The 20,068-nt window shown below is 66.7% G+C and overlaps 1 protein-coding gene across 4 annotated transcripts in view; it reads left to right on the top strand.

The window, feature by feature from the left end:
* Positions 1-19,979, top strand: part of LAMA5 (laminin subunit alpha 5) — a 56,963-nt gene extending 36,984 nt beyond the window's left edge. For all 4 annotated transcript variants that reach the window (XM_032461515.1, XM_032461514.1, XM_032461513.1 and 1 more), the window contains 52 exons: positions 1,325-1,422; positions 1,501-1,702; positions 1,810-1,936; positions 2,569-2,708; positions 3,238-3,353; positions 3,444-3,655; positions 3,991-4,195; positions 4,435-4,579; positions 4,757-4,897; positions 5,040-5,201; positions 5,367-5,468; positions 5,571-5,654; positions 6,210-6,440; positions 6,984-7,097; positions 7,331-7,458; positions 7,697-7,777; positions 7,925-8,139; positions 8,544-8,644; positions 8,776-8,956; positions 9,042-9,191; positions 9,560-9,711; positions 9,779-9,889; positions 10,126-10,237; positions 10,915-11,085; positions 11,218-11,414; positions 11,604-11,720; positions 11,859-12,013; positions 12,293-12,434; positions 12,529-12,631; positions 13,216-13,326; positions 14,152-14,331; positions 14,415-14,563; positions 14,641-14,811; positions 14,913-15,049; positions 15,147-15,300; positions 15,439-15,572; positions 15,646-15,808; positions 15,883-16,005; positions 16,103-16,251; positions 16,330-16,462; positions 16,545-16,691; positions 16,795-16,925; positions 17,049-17,219; positions 17,299-17,437; positions 17,519-17,664; positions 17,758-17,950; positions 18,026-18,190; positions 18,295-18,457; positions 18,585-18,718; positions 18,799-18,892; positions 19,098-19,217; positions 19,412-19,979. In XM_032461515.1, coding sequence (XP_032317406.1) covers positions 1,325-1,422; positions 1,501-1,702; positions 1,810-1,936; positions 2,569-2,708; positions 3,238-3,353; positions 3,444-3,655; positions 3,991-4,195; positions 4,435-4,579; positions 4,757-4,897; positions 5,040-5,201; positions 5,367-5,468; positions 5,571-5,654; positions 6,210-6,440; positions 6,984-7,097; positions 7,331-7,458; positions 7,697-7,777; positions 7,925-8,139; positions 8,544-8,644; positions 8,776-8,956; positions 9,042-9,191; positions 9,560-9,711; positions 9,779-9,889; positions 10,126-10,237; positions 10,915-11,085; positions 11,218-11,414; positions 11,604-11,720; positions 11,859-12,013; positions 12,293-12,434; positions 12,529-12,631; positions 13,216-13,326; positions 14,152-14,331; positions 14,415-14,563; positions 14,641-14,811; positions 14,913-15,049; positions 15,147-15,300; positions 15,439-15,572; positions 15,646-15,808; positions 15,883-16,005; positions 16,103-16,251; positions 16,330-16,462; positions 16,545-16,691; positions 16,795-16,925; positions 17,049-17,219; positions 17,299-17,437; positions 17,519-17,664; positions 17,758-17,950; positions 18,026-18,190; positions 18,295-18,457; positions 18,585-18,718; positions 18,799-18,892; positions 19,098-19,217; positions 19,412-19,575 — 7,566 coding nt within the window. In that variant the 3' untranslated portion in view covers positions 19,576-19,979. The remainder of the gene's footprint in view (positions 1-1,324; positions 1,423-1,500; positions 1,703-1,809; positions 1,937-2,568; positions 2,709-3,237; positions 3,354-3,443; positions 3,656-3,990; positions 4,196-4,434; positions 4,580-4,756; positions 4,898-5,039; positions 5,202-5,366; positions 5,469-5,570; positions 5,655-6,209; positions 6,441-6,983; positions 7,098-7,330; positions 7,459-7,696; positions 7,778-7,924; positions 8,140-8,543; positions 8,645-8,775; positions 8,957-9,041; positions 9,192-9,559; positions 9,712-9,778; positions 9,890-10,125; positions 10,238-10,914; positions 11,086-11,217; positions 11,415-11,603; positions 11,721-11,858; positions 12,014-12,292; positions 12,435-12,528; positions 12,632-13,215; positions 13,327-14,151; positions 14,332-14,414; positions 14,564-14,640; positions 14,812-14,912; positions 15,050-15,146; positions 15,301-15,438; positions 15,573-15,645; positions 15,809-15,882; positions 16,006-16,102; positions 16,252-16,329; positions 16,463-16,544; positions 16,692-16,794; positions 16,926-17,048; positions 17,220-17,298; positions 17,438-17,518; positions 17,665-17,757; positions 17,951-18,025; positions 18,191-18,294; positions 18,458-18,584; positions 18,719-18,798; positions 18,893-19,097; positions 19,218-19,411) is intronic.
* The last annotated feature ends 89 nt before the right edge of the window (positions 19,980-20,068 follow it).

Here is a 20,068-nt window from a genome sequence, read left to right as displayed (position 1 = left end):
AGATGCACAAAAGGAGAAGAGTGCGATGAGCCCAGGGACCCACCCCAGCCCCACCGTTAACTCGCACCCGGTCCAGTTCTGGGAACCCCTCACCTGCAGGGTCTCTTTTTCCCTGTGGGTATGAAATGTTTATTTAGAAGTAATACGCCCAGCTGCATGAGGGGAACCACGATGCCCCGGAGGCAGAGCAGAAAGAAGGAGCAGTTTTAATGCTTTTGGGTGTAAGTTACAAAAATGTAACACCGTGTGAGCAAGGCCCCTGCCAGATTAGGAAGCGGTCCATACAGCATGGGTCCTGAACCGGGTTCACCAGCAGCCGGGTAGCTTGCTTGTGTCAGCCTCACAGAGTTGAAAACTAAATCGCAGGACTCACCCTCTGCCGAAAACCTGCTTTGTAACCACAAAAGCCCGTGCAATCTTTTTCACTGTTTTGATGCCCAGAACTAGGCACCGATGTTTATTTGATGAGTAACAAACAACGGCATTTGTTCTTATCAGAGTAGCATGCAATCTTACTGTGTTTTGTTTCCCCAGGCCTTTAAAAGTTTTAGCAGAGTAATATACGCACATATTTTTATACAAGCATCAAACATTGAAGAGACTTGCAACAAAATGGAGTAATCCCCTGCCCCGCCTAGTTCCACCCTCCAGAGTCAGCACGTTTCTCCCACATTGCTAAATAACGCATCACGTGCTGTCTCCTGATTTTCCTGCGCAGCACAGCGGTCATGGGCTCGGTCGTTGTAGACTCTCCGTGGAGCTGTGCCCACAGAGCACAGCCCAGCGAGTCGCCCCCGTGCCAGGCCAGGAAGGACAGGGGCCCACCCCGCATGCCTGCCGCTCAGGCCCCCACCCCGGGTAGCCACTGCCCAACACTCGCGGCACCGCCTAGCCTGCCTGTTCTGGAACTTTCTGTAACTGGAATCACACATGTTCTTTGGTGTTGCCGACACCGTGTCGAAGATGGGTGTGGCGTGGCCCTGGTCCTGCAGCTCTGTCTTTGCTGTGGGGTTTTTCTAGACACGCTGCTGTTGGTCACACTCATTCCGACACCGTTGTAGATGGCCCAGGGCAGGAACGCCCACTCAGGACCCCGTGCTCACGGAGCGCCCTCCTGTGCGGGTCCCTGTCCCTGTCCCTGTCCCTGTCCCTGTCCCTGTGAGCACAGCTAGCGTCGGGGCACGTGGCAGGGAGAGCTGGGGAGCATTCCAGGCCCCAAGACCACCCGTGGGCGAGGGCTGGGAGAGGCAGGTGGAGCAGGGCCGGGGACCTGGTGCGGAGAGTGTGTATGGACCCCGCACCCACGCCTGCTCTCCACCTGCAGCGCAGTGTCACCTTGGTGCCCGTGGAGACGTTCAGCTCGGAGTTCGTGGAGCCCCGCGTCCACTGCATCAGCAGTCACGGTGCCTTCGGCCCCAGCAGGTAGTGGGGCCGGAGGGGACCAAGTGGCCCGTGGGTGTTGGCCGGGACCTGAGAACTCACCCTTGTGCTCCCCACCAGTGCCGCCTGCCTGCCCTCCCGCTTCCCAAAGCCGCCGCGGCCCATCGTGCTCAGGGACTGCCAGGTGCTGCCTTTGCCACCTGGCCGCCCGCTGACCCACTCGCAGGAGCTCACGCCAGGCGCGCCCCCGTCCGGGCCCCAGCCTCGGCCCCCTACTGCCGTGGACCCTGATGTGGAGCCCACCCTGCTGCGCCACCCCGAGGTGAGGCCGCGGCCGGGAGGGGCAGTGTGTGGGCTGGGTGGGGCTCACAGCCCCCCACCCTCCACGTCCCCGCACCTCCGCCCACTCACCGGGGCCTCTCCCCGCAGGGCACCGTGGTCTTCACCACCCACGTGCCCGCCCTGGGCCGCTACGCCTTCCTGCTGCACGGCTACCAGCCAGCCCACCCGGCCTTCGCCGTGGAGGTTCTCATCAATGGGGGCCGCGTCTGGCAGGGTGAGTGGCTGTGGCGGGTGGTAGCCAGAAGGACACCAGGCGAGGAGCCTGCCGGGGGTCTCACCCACGTGGCCCAGCGTGTGGTACCACACGACGTGGACAGGGCATGGGCTGGTTCCACGGCTCGCGGGGGCCACGGCACAGTGCCCGTCGCCTGGTGTGAGTGACAGGGCCGCACGCCCTGTCCTGCTCTTCATTCTCAAGTGAGGCGCCCCCGGGCGCGCTGCAGGGGCAGCCCCGGCCTCCTGGCCCCTTCACAGACCCTGCTCCTCGTCTGTGCTGTGACTCAGAGTTCACGCCGTCACGGGCTCAGGTGATCGAGGGCTCACTGACATGTGTCCCCACCTGTTTGCCTGTCCCACTCCACCAAACCCAGGGGCCTGCGCCTCAGCCTGGTGCCTGACCATGGCTGTTTCACACAGTGTGAGTGGGCCTAGCCACGTGGGCCTCCACAGGCCGGTCACACAGCCATGCTGTGTTATGCTTGCGTGCTCCTTGGTGGCTGGTGCTGTCCGTGGGCCCCCTCCTCTCTGGTGACTCCAGGAGGGCCCTGGGCCCTGGGTGAGGCCATGAGACCACGGGCCTGGGGCAGTCTGTGTGCTTGGGGTCCTGACCCACTTTTCCTCCTCCAGGCCACGCCAACGCCAGCTTCTGCCCACACGGCTACGGCTGCCGCACCTTGGTGGTGTGTGAGGGCCGGGCCGTCTTGGACGTGACCGACAGCGAGCTCACAGTGACCGTGCGCGTGCCTGAGGGCCGGTGGCTCTGGCTGGTGAGTTTTGAGGCTGGTGTCTGTGTGCAGACATCCTGAGCCTGCTCAGGGACCAGCTGTCCTCCACTGGTCAAGCCACCATGGGTCACTCAGCCGGAGTGTGCCCCCTGCTTGCTGTAGCCCCGCCCTGTGCCAGGTGCTGGGGGAAGCAGCCTTTGGGCACCTCGACCCATTATGTGGGGCTCCTGAGGGCTCTAAGAACCAAGATGTTGCCCACCAGCCCCCTGGGCCCTGCTGGTCAGAGTGGCCTGCCTGGAGGATGGAGGGAGGCATCCAGCAGAAAAGGATAGGGGTGGGGCTCTCCATCAGAGCTGCCACCTCACTCCCCAAGCTTTCAGCTGGCCGTAGAGGGTGGTCTCCCCCATGAGCGACCCAGGCAGGGACCTGGTACCTGCCAGCCTTGCTGGGACTCGAGACCAGGGTTGCCTCCATCACTGTCTCAGCTGCCCAGCCGGAGCCTGGCTGGTTGCAGAGGAGCCCTGCTGGTTTGCCCTGGCCAGGGTAGAGTGACCAGGCCTTGATGCCATAGGATTACGTGCTGGTGGTCCCTGAGGACGCCTACAGCCCCAGCTATCTCCAGGAGGAGCCCCTGGACAAATCCTACGAGTTCATCAGCCAGTGCGCCGCCCATGGTTACCACATCAGGTGGGCCGGGCATGGGGCCGGGCCGGGAATGGGGCCCCGGATTGGGGGTCCAGGCCGGGAGCCAGCCTCACCACCCGCCACTCGCTGCAGCCCCACCAGCTCGCCCCCTTTCTGCCGCCACGCCGCTGCCTCCCTCTCCCTCTTCTACAACAACGGGGCTCGGCCGTGCAGCTGCCACGAAGTGGGCGCCACGGGCTCCACATGCGAGGCCTTCGGGGGTCAGTGTCCCTGCCGTGCCCATGTCATCGGCCGCGACTGCTCCCGCTGCGCCACCGGCTACTGGGGCTTCCCCAACTGCAGGCGTGAGTAGCTCCATCCCAGGGCCACCAGTGCTGGGGCGGGGGTGGGAGGCACCGGACCCCAAGCAGGCTTCCTGGTGAAGGGGGCCCTCCAGGAAAGAGTGGTCGGGGGGAGTATTCTGGAGCCCGGAGGACCAGCCCTTCTGCCTCCAACCTGGGAGGCCCCAGGCCTTGCAGGGTCATCCAGAAGGTTTCAGGGGCTAGACTGGTTCTGACCAGCTGACCCCACGTCAGAGGGGCTGCCTGGGCTGGGGCCCGGAGCTGGGTGGAACCCGGCTGGGGAGGGTGGGTGTGCCTGCGGTCCAGGCCCCTGATTGGGGCTGTGCACGCGCCCACAGCCTGCGACTGCGGTGGCCGCCTCTGTGATGAGCTCACGGGCCAGTGCATCTGCCCACCCCGCACCGTCCCACCCGACTGCATCGTCTGCCAGCCCCAGACCTTCGGCTGCCACCCCCTGGTCGGCTGTGAGGAGTGTAACTGCTCGAGGCCCGGCGTCCAGGAGCTCACGGACCCCACCTGTGACGTGGACAGCGGCCAGTGCAGGTGAGAGCTGGCATCGGAGGGCACCGTGGCCTCAGGGCAGTCCTGGCCAGGATGCGTTTCTGTCTGCCGGCGAACCCTGACCGCATGCTCCCCCGTCAGCACTCCCGGCTTCAGCGGTGCTGCCTCCTTCAGTTCTTGGGGGGCAGTGCCACTGTGGTGGGGGCACCTGTGGTCTCTCCCTTCAGTGTGAGGGGCCAGGGGGAGGGGAGGCCCAGCCAGCTCCTGAATCCTCCTGACAGGTGCAGACCCAACGTGGCAGGACGCCGCTGTGACACTTGTGCTCCTGGGTTCCACGGCTACCCAAGCTGCCGCCCCTGTGACTGCCACGAAGCAGGTTCCGCGCCCGGCACGTGTGACCCCCTCACGGGCCAGTGCTACTGCAAGGTGAGGGCGGCCAGCGGGGCCAGGCTTGCCACCCCCATCCTGCCTCTCGTCCTCTCGGGGTGGAGCTTCTTGGCAGCTTTCAGGACAGTCAGGCCTTCTGTGGGGTGACCGTGAGCCAGCTCGGGCCAGGTGGCCTGGCACACAGCTGACCGCCCTGCCCCACCCTCCCGCCCCCAGGAGAACGTGCAGGGCCCGAGGTGTGACCAGTGCCGCCTTGGGACATTCTCCCTGGAAGCCGCCAACCCCAAAGGCTGCACCCGCTGCTTCTGCTTCGGGGCCACGGATCGCTGCCGGAGCTCGGCCTATGCCCGTCGGGAGGTGTGCGGGCAGGACGGGCTTGGGACCAAGGGTGGTGCTGCCTCGGGGAAGGGACTTGTCAGCTCCCAACCAGCAGGGACTTAGGACGGGGCCCTGCGACACCTGGGGGTGTCCGCCTGCGTGACCTGCCCTGTGCCCGCAGTTCGTGGACATGGAGGGCTGGACGCTGCTGAGCGGTGACCGGCAGGAGGTGCCCCACGAGCGGCAGGTGGAGGCCATGCTGCTTCGCGCGGACCTGCGGCGCGTGCCCGAGGCCTTCCCCGAGCTGTACTGGCAGGCCCCGCCCTCCTACCTGGGAGACCGGGTGAGCAGGCTGGTCGCCCCTGGGAGGGCGCCTCCTGGAGGCCTGAGGGGGAGGCAGCAGTGAGGATGCCGGCGTCCACGGAGGGGCGGGGCCTCGGGAGGTTGCCCAGCGCCCAGCCCCGTGGTTGGGGTCTGGCCAGGTCGCATCCCTCTGCCTGGCTTCCAGGTGTCGTCCTATGGTGGGACCCTCCGCTACGAACTGCACTCAGAGGCCCAGCGGGGAGACGTGTTCATCCCCATGGAAAGCCGTCCAGACGTGGTGCTGAAGGTGGCTGCCAGGGTGGTCTCGGCAGGGTGGGCGGCGGGCACGGCCAAGCCAGGACGGTGGGCAGCCCGGTTCCCAGCCCTCATCCGCCCACGTGCCCCCTAGGGCAACCAGATGAGCATCACGTTCCTGGAGCCAGCGTACCCAGTGCCGGGCCACGTTCACCGAGGGGCGCTGCAGCTGGTGGAGGTGAGCGGGGCTGGCCTGGGCAGCCGGGTCCCTCCTGGAGCCCGGCGGAGAATGCCGTCTGTGCCCGCTCTCCGTGGCAGAAGACGCAGCCTGGGAGCAGGGTGCTTTGGGACGCCCCCCGCCATGCCTGTTTTCTGGTTCCCTGGGGCTGCTTGCCGGGCCGCTTGCGGATCCCTGCTCCCTGATGGGCACGCAGTCCTCTGCAAGCTGCTCGTGGGGTCTGTGACCTGTTGTCTTTCGGGGGCGCTCTGTGTTGGTCCTGATCTGAACGTAGCCACCGTTTTCTGGCCCGTAGCCCCTCAGCCTTTCACTGAGGTGTCTCGTGATGAACAGAAGCTCTCATTCTTTAACCTGTTCAAATTCACAGGATTTTCATTTACAGTTAGTGTTTTTGTGTCTTAAGAAAGTATTTGTGTCTGAGATCAGAAGTTACCTACGCTGTGTGTCACTCTTCTTACCCCGTGTCACCTGAGCCCCGTCCCCCATGGAGGGTCTGCTCGGCTCCTGTGTGCCCTGGGCTTGTGGCCCCACTGAGAACCTGTCGTGGTCCTGCAGGGGAACTTCCGGCACATGGAGACCCACAACGCCGTGTCCCGGGAGGAGCTCATGATGGTGCTGGCCGGCCTGGAGCAGCTGCAGCTCCGTGCCCTCTTCTCGCAGACCTCCTCGGCCGTCTCCCTGCGTAGGGTGGCGCTGGAGGTGGCCAGTGAGGCGGGCGGGGGCCCTCCGGCCAGCAGTGTGGAGCTGTGCATGTGCCCTGCCAACTACCGTGGGGACTCGTGCCAGGTGAGGCGCAGGGGCGGGCACCAGGCTGGGAGGCTGCCGCCCCCTGGTCAGTACAGCCCGCCCCCCGTGCCGGGCACATCCGTACCTGCCAGGCCTCCACTCTCGCCCTCCACCTCGGCCCCTCCCACCTTCTGGATGTCACCCTCCCAGCCTGCTGGCTCACCTGTTTGCCTGATCTGCTGTCACCCGCCCCGCCTCCTGTGCACACGGCTGCTCTTCGTCCACTTACTGCCCAGTGCATCCCATGTCCTCCGAGTCACCCAGGCAGCGTGTCTCTAGCCACCTCCCCTCCCTTGCCCACGGGGCATCCGTCCGCCCACTGGGAAGGGGTGTTTGGAGAAGAAAGAGGAAGGCCCTGGCCCGCTGGGAAAGAGGGTGGTCGCCTGAGCCAGAGCATCCATGCAGCTTCGTGGGCTGTGACCTTGTGCCTTCCGCTAGCCAGGGTCAGGACCCCTGAGGGGCTGACCTGTGGTGGCCCCTGGCCTGCCCCCGCAGCGGGCTGGCCCTGCCCCCTTTCCTGATCCCTGATGCCCCCCCCCCCAGGAATGTGCCCCTGGCTACTACCGGGACGTCAAAGGTCTCTTCTTGGGTCGCTGTGTCCCTTGTCAGTGCCACGGCCACTCGGACCGCTGCCTCCCTGGCTCAGGCATCTGCGTGGTGAGTGGGGACCCTGCGGGGCAGGGCAGCCATGAAAGGCACAGACTAGGGAAGACCGGAGGGCCTCTGGGTTAGCAGTTGTGGATACACTGAGGTCGAGGGGGCAGAACCCAAGTGGGGCCCCCCTGGCCTTGGGCGTAGAGCCCCACAGGGTTGCAGAGGGAGCTGACCAGGCCCTGCTGGTGGGAAGCGGGGCCTCCTCTGTCAGTGCTGACCTGTCCCCTCTGCCCCAGGGCTGCCAGCACAACACAGAGGGCGACCACTGTGAGCACTGCCAGGACGGCTTCGTGCGTGGTGGGTCAGAGGGCGCCGCGGTCCCCTGCGTCAGCTGCCCCTGCCCCCTCGCTGTGCCTTCCAACAAGTAAGCTGGGCCGCCCCTCCGGGGTCCCGCCCCTTGGCTGGAGCCAAGAGTCCTCATAGACCCGGGATAGAGGGCCACCACCCCCTGCCTGGTGGAGAAGCTCATTCTCTGTGGAGGCCAGGACAGCTGGGGGTCCACGAGGAGGGGACCCCCAACACCCGGTATCTGGCCTAGCCCGAGTACGCATCGTGCTCGCCTAGGGTGTGCAGGTGTGTAACAACCCCCTCCGTCTCTGCAGCTTCGCCATGGGCTGCATCCTGCGAGGTGGCCGCACCCAGTGTCTCTGCAAACCAGGCTATGCTGGGGCCTCCTGCGAGCGGTGAGCAGGGTAGGGGTGGCGGTGGGTGGGGCGGGCACTGCGCGCGTGCAGGGGCAGGGAGGGGGCACTGCGTGCGTGGACGGGCCCGGGGTGGGGTGGGCACTGCGCACCCAGGCCGGCACAGACTACAGACGCCGCCTCCCCCAGGTGCGCTCCTGGCTTCTTTGGGAACCCGCTGGTGCTGGGCAGCTCCTGCCAGCCCTGTGACTGCAGCGGCAACGGCGATCCCAACATGCTCTTCAGTGACTGCGACCCCCTGACAGGCGCCTGCCGCGGCTGCCTGCGCCACACCACCGGGCCCCGCTGCGAGAGCTGCGCCCCCGGCTTCTACGGCAACGCCCTGCTGCCCGGCAACTGCACCCGTAGGCGGGGAGGGCGGGGGGCCCACGGGTGTCCCCCAGGAGCAGGCTGTGTCCCATGCCGGGGCTCACGGTCAGACACCCCCACGGCCAGACTGAGGGTCACTCTGGGACTTTGGCTACTCCTGCGAGAGGGCGTCACCAGGAGGGGGCTGGCAGGACCTCTGGTTGAGCCCGGGCTACTGGGCAGAAGGCACGGGGCAGGGGCGGCAGGGGGGACAGTGAGCAGGCAGCTTTGTGGTCTGGACCCAGGTGGAACGGGGAAGGTGGAGAACAGTGAGGGTCTGGAGGCTTCACTTGGGGCGGGATGGAGATTGGCCTGGAGTAGGAGCCCACAGGATTTGGGGGTGGGAGGAAAAAGGCTGGGGTGGAGATCAGGGCTGTGGTTACAGCTCCCCCTTCTGTAGGGTGTGACTGCTCCCCGTGTGGGACGGAGGCCTGTGACCCCCACAGTGGGCACTGCTTGTGCAAGGCGGGTGTGACAGGGCTGCGCTGTGACCGCTGTCAGGTAGCCCTACATGGATGGGGTGGGGCTTCATGGCTGGAGGGGTGGGACTTGGGTATGGGGCAGGGCTCAGGGCTGAAGGAGGCTGGGTCTCGAGGGTTGGGCAGAGCCGTGACTGCTGTCTGTGCCTGCAGGAAGGACACTTTGGTTTTGAGGGCTGTGGGGGTTGCCGCCCATGCGCCTGTGGACCAGCCGCCGAGGGCTCCAAGTGCGACCCCCAGAGTGGGCAGTGCCACTGCCGGCCAGGGGCTGGGGGGCCCCAGTGCCGCGAGTGTGCCCCCGGCCACTGGGGCGTCCCTGAGCAGGGCTGCAAGCGTGAGTGTGGGTGGGTGGGGCACCTCGGGGTGGTGAGTACCCCAGGGCCCTCAGCCTGCCACTCACCCCACCCTTCCCACCCCAGGCTGCCAGTGCCAGGAGGGCCACTGTGACCTGCATACAGGCCACTGTACGTGCCCCCCTGGGCTCAGTGGGGAGCGCTGTGACACCTGTAGCCAGCAGCACCAGGTGCCCGTGCCAGGGAAGCCTGGGGGCCACGGCGTACACTGCGAAGGTGTGAACCTCCCCCCCCCGCCCACCTGCCCCCTGCCACCACCCGGCCCTCCCAGCTCCACCTGGGGGAGTGCAGGTCCCAGCCCTGTGCTGGCCTGGTGACCTGTATGTTAACCTCAACTTCCAGAGGAGTCCTGTGGCCCCAGTTCCCCATCTCAGTTTCTGAGGGGCCCCATATCCCATCCTTATGTTGACCCTGGGGCCCACACACTGATCTCTGACCGCTACTGACCTTGTCACCTTCAGCTCAGCATCCCTGTTTCATCCGCATGACCCCCAGTGACCCATCGGCACCACGCCAACCCTGTGACTTCCCCTTGGCCCCACACCGATCCCTAACCCCATGCCAACCTGCCCCCCTGCTCACAGTGTGTGACCACTGTGTGGTTCTGCTCCTGGATGACCTGGAGCGGGCCGGAGCGCTCCTCCCCGCCATCCGCGAGCAGCTGCGTGGCATCAATGCCAGCTCTGTGGCCTGGGCCCGGCTGCACAGGCTGGACGCCTCCATCGCTGATCTGCAGGTACTGCACAGCCCGGCCCCAGCCTCCCCTTCTCAGGTCGCAGGCTCTCACCTTCCCCTCCCCTCAGAGCCAGCTCCGGAGCCCCTCGGGCCTCCACCACGAGACCGCACTGCAGCTGGAGGCCTTGGAGCGACAGACCTCAAGCCTCGGGCAGGACACACAGCGGCTGGATGGCCAGGCAGGTCCTTGGGGACTCCTGCCCCAGAACCCCCTGGAATGCTTCTCCTCCAGGAAACCCCTCCCCTGAGGGCTCTCCCTCTCAGCAGACTCCTCCCCCAGAGGCCCCTCTCCCCAGGCCCCAAACCGTGCAGTGTCACCTCTGACCCTCACCTCAGGCTCAAGGCCCCTCCCCAGGCCCCCAGCCTTCCCCCCGGCCGGCAGGGAGTGAAGGCTGAGCAGGTACTTCATCCGCAGGCTGCAGGGGCTCGAGCCCAGGCCAGCCAGCTGCTGGACAGCACCGAGGCCACACTGGGCCGGGCACAGACACTGCTGGTAGCCATCCAGGCTGTGGACCGCGCCCTGAGCGGTAGGGGCTGGCCCGGCTAGGCAGGGGCAGGGGAGAGTTGGGCAGAATGGTGTTCAGGGCTCAGAGCAGGGGCTCATGCCTTCAGGGGGCTTGGCCTTGAAGAACTGGCAGGGTTTGGATGTTTGGATACAGAGACGGTACCTTGGCCATGTAAACAGCAGGTCAGAGTTGGAAGGTGAGAGAGGTGGCCAGTGTGGCCAGGGCCAGAGGACAGGTAGACCCTGCGAAATGGGCTGGTGTCCCCTCGCAGGTCCCCTGCCTCCCTAAGAAAACTCAAGGGTGAAACTGAGTTACAACCTGGGGCATGTCACCAAGAGGGGACTTGGGGGACCAGGCACAGCCCAGGGGCCCAGAAGGAAGTGAAGTTCCAGCTGAGTGCTGGACTGGGAGGAGGGGTGGGTAGGCAAGGAGGCCAGGGAGCAGGCTGAGCAGGTGGGCAGCAGGGGTGTTAGGGTGGGGGCTGTGAGGGGGAGGGGGTTGGGGGAGGGGCCAGGCAGGCCTAGAAGTCATGGCCTTGAGCCAGGAGCTCTGGGAGCTGTTCTGGGCATGCCGGGTTACATGTGGTCGTCCAAAGATGCTCAGGCAGGGGTTTCCGGCCTGGAAGCTAGTGGGCAGGGGTCTGCCCAGGCAGCAGGCCAGCCCTGGGCCCTGACATCCCCCTCCCCAAATCCGCACAGAGCTCGAGTCTCAGGCAGACCGCCTGTCACCAGCCAATGCCTCGGTCCCCTCGGGCGAGCAGCTACGCCGGACACTGGCCGAGGTGGAACGGCTGCTCCGGGAGATGCGGGCCCGTGACCTGGGGGCTCCGCGGGCAGCTGCTGAGACTGAGCTGGGGGAGGCCCAGAGATGTGAGTGGTGTCAGCCCCAGCAGGGCAGAGATGGGGAGGGAGCCCTGGGGCTGAGGGCAGCGTGGAGTGGTTGGGAGGGCAGGCACCAGGGTCACTGCCCGCGTGACCTTTCCTGTACTGGGTCTCGACCAGTGCTGGCCCGAGTGCAGGAGCAGCTGACTGCACACTGGGAGAGGAACCAAGCGCTGGTGGCGCGCACCCGAGACCAGCTGGCCCAGCATGAGGCCGGCCTCATGGACCTGCGGGAGGCTCTGAACCGGGCGGTGGGCACCACTCGGGAGGCCGAGGAGCTCAACAGCCGAAACCAGGAGCGCCTGGAGGAGGCCCTGGTAGGGAGCCTGGCCTGGCCTAGTCCCTCCCCTCCCCTCCCCCCCCATGATCTTCCCCTCCCCCATCACCCCCATGATCCCCCTCCCCATCACCCGTCCTTCCCCCATCATCCCCTCCCCCACCTCCTCCCCGTTTACCCCATCTCTCCTCTGTTCTGTCACCACCTCCTCACTCCCCATCACCTCCAGCAACGGAAGCAGGAGCTGTCCCGAGACAATGCCACCCTGGGGGCCACTCTGCAGGCCGCCAGAGACACCCTAGCCCAGCTCTCTGAGCTTCTGCATGGCATGGACCGGGCCAAGGAGGTGAGCGCCACCCCTCCCAGGGCTGCGCACCAGGCGTGTTCAGGCACTGGTTTGCATGCAGAGTGTGGCCCCTGGGGTTCCAGATCAGGTGGGAGTGAGTAAAGGATGAAGGTCCCACCTAAGCCTACCCACCCTCAGGAGTACGAGCACCTCGCTGCCAGCCTGGACGGGGCCCGGACGCCGCTGCTGGAGAAGATGCGAGCCTTCTCCCCCGCGAGCAGCAAGGTGGATCTGGTGGAGGCCGCTGAGGCCCACGCACAGCAGCTGGACCAGCTGGCGTTCAATCTGTCCAGGTACAGGGCCCAAAGTGGGTGCCCTGGGGGGCAGCCAGGGCCTGGAGGGGCCACGGTTGGTCTGGGAGGGCTCCTAGAAGGAGAGGCCATTGTCCCTGCAGGCCCAGGCTGGCAGAAAGCAGGAGAGGGACACGGGGCAGCGGAAGGCCATGAGCCAAGGCTGGGGGTTTGGAGCCGCTGGCCGGCTGGCCCAGCAGCTGGGAGGGTGGGAGGCCCATGAGACGCACTGAGCCCCCACCCCACCCCACGGCCTCGGATCCTCCCCACCTCTCCATATAGCATCATCCTCGGAGTCAACCAGGACCGCTTCATCCAGCGGGCCATCGAGGCTGCCAACGCCTACAGCAGCATTCTGCAAGCAGTGCAGGCCGCCGCGGGCGCGGCTGGGCAGGCGCAGCAGCAGGCCAGCCACACGTGGGCGGTGAGGCCCCCACCCTCCCTGCCGCCCCGAGGAGCCCCTGATCCCCCGACTCCACCAGGCAGGTGTGACCTGCGTTCTGTCCCCGCATCTGTAGATGGTGGTGCAGCAGGGCCTGGCGCCCCGAGCCCGGGAGCTCCTTGCCAACAGCAGTGCCCTGGAGGAGGCCGTCCTGGGGGAGCAGCGGAGGCTGGGCCTCGGTGAGTGCCGGGTCCACCTGGGTGTCCAGGCGCTGTGGGGACCCTCACTCTCCAGCCGTGTGGTATGGGGTTTGTGGTTGTCACCGTGTGAGTCAGGGTGGCGGCTGCCCTGCGTGGGAATTTTCCCCACCACCCTGCAAGTTCGCCCCTGGGAGCCCTGCAAAGCCCCCTCCCCACCCCAGGGCTTTGTGCCGGGTCCCCAGGATGAGGACATGGGGACCCACTGACAGTTTTCCTGCCGTCCTGGCTGGGCCCATGTGCACGCTGGGCTGTCAAGAGGGGCAGGCGAGGAGTGAGGGTGGGGCTGCTCCCTCTGCTGCTAGGACCTCAGCGCGCTGGTGGCTGGAAGTGGCTTGGTTTTTCTGAGCCTCTATTGTTTTCATCCATAAATAAAGGGTAATTACATCTGCTGTGGGACCACGAGCCTCGGGGTGCCAGCACATCCCCGAGCCCAGGCCTCTTGTGTCCGCATGTCTCCGTCTGTGTGCACATGGGCTGGTCCTCCCTGGTCAGGAGGGCTGCAGTGGGCCACATGTGTATCCTGGGGGCGGGGGTTCTTGGGGCTGAGGCTGCCTCCCCCGCAGCGCGGGCCACCTTCCAGGGCACCGGGACCCAGCTCCGTGACGCCCGGGCCAGGAAGGAGCAGCTGGCGGCCCGAGTCCAGGAGGTACAGGCCATGCTGGCCATGGACACAGGTGCGTTGGGTCTTCTCCCCATGCTGGCCTCACTGCTCGTCCCCAGAGCAAAGGGACGCCTGCCCTGCACAGGCGTCCTCCAGAGGGCACCATCCAGTAGGGCTTTTACGCAAGGGCATGTGTTCACACACTGTCCAGAACAGTGGCCAGGGCAGCTGAGGGGCTCCTGTTGTTGGGGGCCCCGGCCTTGGGAACCTGCCTCTGTTTGGGAGACATACCCAACAAAACAGCCCCAGGTAGTGAGTGAAGACCAGGAGGGACAAGAGGTGCTGGGAGAGAAATAACGCAGGACCCGCGGGGGTTGTGCGGCAGGGACCTTGGGGGCGTCTGGGGAGGGTGCAGGCGGCTGGCAAGCAGGGAGGTGAGGGGCGGAGGCCAGTGTGGCTGGAGCTGAGGGCACTGGGGTGACTGGGGTGTGGGGGCCCTGGGAGGGCTTAGGGCAGAGGAGTGGTGCGTCTGGCCCAGGTTAGGAGGGATCTCTGCTGACTTGAGGGTGGACACTCCCAGCAGATCTGGAGTGGTGGCCCTGAGGACTCTGGCAGGGCCTCAGGAGAAATGCTGAGGGGGCAGTGGTGGCCGTGGGGAGATGAGGCTGAGCTGACCTGGTCAGGCCCAGGGTGACCCAGCTCTGGCCAGAGTCGCCAGCATGGAGGAGGGACCGTCTGGCAGGGGACGGTGTCCACTGCTCTGAGGTTCTCACGAAACCTGTGGGGTGCGTCCCTCTTGCTGGTCCTGACAAGGGGGTCTCAGTGGTCTCCCCAGACGGGGATGAGACCAGGATGGCTCTCCCCTGTCCCCACTGAGCCTGTGCACCGCCCACCGCAGACGAAACCAGCAAGAAGATCGCCCATGCCAAGGCCGTGGCCGCCGAAGCCCAGGACACAGCTGCCCGCGTGCAGTCCCGGCTTCACGACATGCAGGAAACCGTGGAGCGGTGGCAGGGCCAGTACCAGGGCCTGCGGAGCCAGGACCTGGGCCAGGTGATGCTGGACGCAGGCCGCTCAGGTGGGCCCTGGGATTCGGTGCCCTGCGAGCAGGCGGGCCAGGGTGGGGAGGTCCAGCTCTCAGGGCTGCCCTCCCCCCTGCAGTGTCAGCCCTGGAGAAGACGCTGCCGCAGCTGCTGACCACGCTGAGCCTCCTGCAGGACCGCGGGGCGCGCAACGCCAGCCTGGCCCTGTCCGCCAGCATCGGCCGTGTGCGGGAGCTCATTGCCCAGGCCCGGGGCGCAGCCAGCAAGGTGGGCGTGAGTGCCGGGCGAGGCAGGCCTCCAGGAGACCAGGAGTTCGGCGCTGACAGGCCGTGTGCTCCCCGCAGGTCAAGGTGCCCATGAAGTTCAACGGGCGTTCAGGGGTGCGGCTACGCGCCCCTCGCGACCTCAGCGACCTTGCGGCCTACACTGCTCTCAGGTTCTACCTGCAGAGCCCGCAGCCAGCCTCGGGCCAGGCCGCCGGGGACCAGTTTGTGCTGTACATGGGCGGCCGCCAGGTACTGGGCGGGCTAAGCGGGCTGGCGGAGCCGGGCAGCAGGTCGGAGCGAGTGGGCCGCACTGGGGCCTCGTCCCGCTGAGTCTCCTGCTGCCGCCATAGGCCACTGGCGACTACATGGGTGTGGCTCTGCGGGACCAGAAGGTGCAGTGGGTGTACCGCCTCGGGGGGGCGGGCCCTGCGGCCCTCAGCATCGACGAAGACGTCGGGGAGCAGTTCGCAGCCGTCAGCATTGACAGGTGGGAGGCCCGGCCCCACGCACGGCCCCCACAGCGCTCGCCCTGCCTCCTGGCAGGGCTGCCCGTCCACCCCGCATCCTCTCACCTCTGCCCTCAGGACCCTGCAGTTTGGCCACATGTCTGTCACGGTGGAGAACCAGGTGGTCCAGGAGACCAAGGGCGACACGGTGGCCCCGGGGGCGGAAGGGCTGCTCAGCCTGCAGCCCAACGACTTCGTCTTCTACGTGGGGGGCTACCCCAGCAGCTTCACGGTGAGCCGCCGCACCCTGCGCCCCCGGCCCAGCAAGTGCACTCAGCGTCTGGCTCCAGTCCGCCTGCGGCAGCCTGGGTTCCTCCCCTTGGGTCCGTCCTGGCTGGGGCGGCGCCCTGACCGCACGCCGTGCCCGCAGCCCCCCGAACCCCTCCGCTTTCCTGGCTACCGGGGCTGCATTGAGTTGGACACGCTCAACGAGGACGTGGTCAGTCTCTACAACTTCGAGGAGACCTTCCAGCTGGACACGGCCGTGGATAAGCCTTGTGCCCGGTACGTGCGGCCTGAGCCGACCCTCGCCACAGCCCGGGCCGCCCTCGACTGACCCTGCAACCTCTGGCCGCAGCTCCAAGTCGACCGGGGACCCGTGGCTCACAGACGGCTCCTACCTGGATGGCTCCGGCTTCGCCCGCATCAGCGTGGAGAGTCAGATCAGCAACACCAAGCGCTTCGAGCAGGAGCTGCGGCTCGTGTCCTACAGCGGGGTCGTCTTCTTCCTGCAGCACCAGGCACGTCCGATGCCCACACTGCCCGGCCGGCCCGCCCCTCCCCACGCTGACCTGTGCCCCACCCCTCACCCCAGGACCAGTTCCTGTGCCTGGCCGTGCGGGAAGGCAGCCTCGTGCTCCTCTATGACTTCGGTGCGGGCTTGAAGGAGGCCGTCCCAATGCAGCCCCTGCCTCCTCTGACCACGACCAGCAAGGCGGTAAGGCCGGGGTCCGGGAGGGCAGGACATGGGTGGGGAGGACTGGCAGGTGAGGGGGTCACGGCTCACCTGAAGCCCCTGCGCCGGTGCCTTCCAGATCCAGGTGTTCCTGCTGGGGGGCAGCCGGAAGCGTGTGCTGGTGCGCGTGGAGAGGACCACGGTGTTCAGCGTGGAGCAGGAGAACTCGCTGGAGCTGGCCGACGCCTACTACCTGGGGGGGGTGCCGCCCGGCCTGCTGCCCCCGAGGTAAGCACCAGCCCTGGGGGTGGGGGCGGGGCCCGGGAGGCGACCCCTGCCGCTCACCCTGCTGCCACCATCCCGCAGTCTGCTGCGGCTCTTCCCCTCCGGAGGCTCCATCCGTGGCTGCATCAAGGGCATCAAAGCTCTGGGCAAGTACGTGGACCTCAAGAGGCTGAACACCACGGGCATCAGCTCCGGCTGCACCGCAGACCTGCTGGTGAGCCACCCTGCCCGGCTGGCTGGCGGCGCCGCCCTCTCCAGCCGCGGGCCTCACGGTCATTCCCCTCCCCTCCCTGCAGGTGGGGCGGGCCATGACTTTCCACGGCCACAGCTTCCTGCCCCTGGCACTCCCCAGCGACCTGGCGCCCCTCACGGGCAACGTCTACTCCGGCTTCGGCTTCCGCAGCACCCAGGACAGTGGGCTGCTCTACCACCGAGCGTCCCCGGTGTGTCCGCCCCGCCACTCTGGCCGCAGCAGCAGGGTGGGTCTCGGGCGGTGGAAGACAGAGTCTGGGCCCCCCAGCCTGCTGACCTGGCCGCTGTCCCCAGGATGGGTCGTGCGAGGTGTCCCTGCAGCAGGGCCACGTGACACTCCGGCTTCTGAGGACCGAGGTGAAAACACGAGGGAGCTTTGCCGACGGGGTTCCCCATTATGTCACGTTCTTCAGCAATGCCTCAGGGTGAGTCCACCTTGCTTGGCCTCTCAGCACCGTCTCCAGGGAGGGGGCAGCAGAGCTGGGGGCCTTGGGGACAGCCTGCAGGTTTGAGGGCAGGACGGGGGAAACACTGCTCCCCCCCCCCAGGGTTTGGCTCTACGTGGACGACCAGCTTCAACAGATGAAGCCCCACCGGGGTCTTTGGCCCCCACCCCCGCCCCAGCCCGCTCGGGCCCCTCGCCTCCTCCTGGGAGGCTGGCCTGAGGCCGACACCCTCCGGAACTTCAGTGGCTGCATCAGTAACGTGTTTCTGCTGCGGTGAGCAGGGCAGGCATCGAGGCAGGGCTGGCGGCCACCCCCCTGCCTGCTGCCGGCCACTGACCCCTGCCCTCCGCAGGCTCAAGGGGCCGCAGCGCGTGTTTGACCTGCAGCAGAACCTGGGCGGTCTCAACGTGAGCTCGGGCTGTGCCCCGGCCGCCCCACCCCTGGCCCTGGAGCAGGGCCCGAGAGGACTGCGGGCCGCCGCGGCTCGGAAGGTGGGGTGCGGGGGCGGTGTGCGCCAGAGCTGGGGCGGGTGGAAGGTGGCCTCCACGCACCCCTGCGTCTCCGACCCCCAGGCCTCCCGCCGCAGCCGGCAGCCCGCCCAGGACCCTGCCTGCTCGCCAACCCGGCCCCTCAGGACCATTCGAGACGCCTACCAGTTTGGGGGCCACCTGTCCAGTCACCTGGAGTTTGCACACGTCCCAGCGCCCCCCGGGGACTGGTAGGGCCGGGCCGGGCAGGGCAGGGCCGGGCAGGGCGGGTGGGGTGGGTGCGGAGGGGCCGTCCCAGGCTGACTCCCCTGCTTGGCTTCCAGGTCCCAGGTCTCGATGCTTGTCCGCCCACTCGCCCCCCAAGGGCTCCTGCTCCTCGCCGCCCCACTGACTGCCCGCAGCCCCTCCCTGGCCCTCTTCCTGAGCCACGGACGCTTTGTCGCTCGGACAGAAGGCCCAGGGCCCCAGCTCCACGTCCAGAGCCGCCGGCGTTCACGGGCTGGCCGGTGGCATAGGGTGAGGGGCTGAGGAGCGCTGGGCAACGGGCAGGGCGCCAGAGGTCCCACCCTGACATGCCTCTCCCACCCCCAGGTGTCCGTGCGCTGGGAGAAGACTCGGATCCAGCTGGTGACGGACGGGGTCTGGGCCCGGAGTCAGGAGGAGCCAGGCCAGCAGCACCAGGGGGAGGGGGGCCCCCGGCCCCATACTCTCTTTGTGGGGGGCCTCCCTGCCAGCGGCTTCAGCCCCAAGCTCCCGGTGAGAACCACCGCCCCCCAGCCTCTCCCCAGCCCAGCTGGACGCTGTCCGCCCTCCTCGGCTCCCCAGGGACCTGACCTGGCCCACCCCTCTGTGCCCCGCAGGTGGCCATCAACAGCTCCGGGTTCAGTGGTTGTGTGAAGAGACTGAGGTTGGACGGGCAGCTCCTGGGGGCCCCCACGCGGATGGTGGGGGTCACACCCTGCTTCTCAGGTCCTCTAGAGAAGGGCCTGTTCTTTGCTGGCAGCGGGGGAAGCATCACTCTAGGTCTGTCCAGCACTGGTGTCCCCAGATCTGCTTGTTCCTGGTCTGGGGAGGTGGGGGTGGGAGTGATGCCCAGAAAGGGAGGGGCCTGGGGCCGAGGCCTTCCTCCTCTCACGGCCCCTCCCCGCAGACATCCTGGGGGCCACACTGCCTGACGTGGGCCTGGAGCTGGAGGTACGGCCCCAGACAGCCACCGGCCTCATCTTCCACTTGGGCCGGGCCCAGGCGCCCCCCTACCTGCAGTTGCAGGTGTTGGAGAAGCAGGTAATTAGACCAGGTGTGGACAGCAGTCTCAGGATGGGATTCAGGTTGGCAGGGCCCTCCTGACCTCCTCCTGCCCTCAGGTCCTGCTGCGGGCAGACGACGGTGCAGGCGAGTTCTCCACGCTGGTGACGCACCCCAAGGCGCTCTGTGATGGGCAGTGGCACCGGCTGGCCGGTGAGCTGGGCACCCTACCATGTCTAGGACACCCCTGACCCCCACCCCCCACTGCAGTTGAGCCTGGGAGGGACTGGGCAGGGGGCGGCTACGGACCCCCAGGCAGGGGAGCTCATGAGCCACAGCCACGTGGCAGAGAGCCCCTGGCCGGTGGCTGGTGAGAGGGCCCCTCCCGGCCCGGCCACAAGGAGGCTGTGCCCCGCAGTGACCAAAGTGGGGCGCGCCCTCCGGCTGGAAGTGGACCTGCAAGGCAACCGCACCCTTGGCCCCACGCCCGGGGCCTCGGCTGACACCTTGGTGCCTCTGCACCTCGGGGGCCTGCCTGGTGAGTGGGACCTCGGCCTGGGGGACAGTGGTGGCAGGGAGCTGCCCCTGGGGACTGGGCATCGGGGTCACCTGCTCTCACCCTATCCTCCTGTGAGGGGACATCCAGGGAGACAGGCCTGGTGGGGTGCTGGTAGGGCCCGGCCTCTGCGCCAGCCTGCCTCCCTCCCTCCCTCCCTCTTCCCCTGCACCCAGAATCCAGGGCCACGCAGGCTGGGCTCCCGACGTGGACGCACCCTCAGCCTCCAGTCTACCTCGGCTGCATGAGGAACCTGGAGGTGAACCGCTCCCCAGTGGCCCTGCCTCGCTCTGCCCGCGTGCAGGGGGCTGTGGGGGCCAGTGGCTGCCCTGCCACGTAGCACAGCTGCCCCCGGACCCTTGCCAGAACCAGTGGTATACGTGCAGGAGGGTCTTCAGGACCCCCAGGTGGGCCGCCCATCAGGCAGGGTCCTGCTCCTCAACCCCAGGCCCCCCACAGAACTTGCCGACAGCACCGCCCGCAACCCTTTTCACAGAGGAGGTTTGTGTGTATTTATCTAGGCTCCAGGTTGTACAGGTTGTGAGTCTTATTTCTGGAAATGGTTTAAGTTATGTCTGATTTCCTAATCGAAAGGATAAATACTGTAAAACGGTTTTTATACTTTTTATCTTTCAGTTTAATATGAGATTCTCTTTCCACTCATTTTAATAGCACTCACAAGAAACCTGTAAACCACTGGTCCCTGCTTCTTAAAACAAAAATTAAAAATTTAACTCCATGTAACTGAGCATTGACTTTGATTTTGAAAAGAGAAAGCTGTCAGACAGGTCTGGGGCAGCAAGCAGAGCCTAGCCCTGCCTGGCGTGGGGTCC

This window comes from Camelus ferus, chromosome 19 (assembly GCF_009834535.1).
Source record: "Camelus ferus isolate YT-003-E chromosome 19, BCGSAC_Cfer_1.0, whole genome shotgun sequence".
Classification (NCBI taxonomy): domain Eukaryota; kingdom Metazoa; phylum Chordata; class Mammalia; order Artiodactyla; family Camelidae; genus Camelus; species Camelus ferus.
This window is presented reverse-complemented; position numbering and strand designations above follow the sequence as displayed.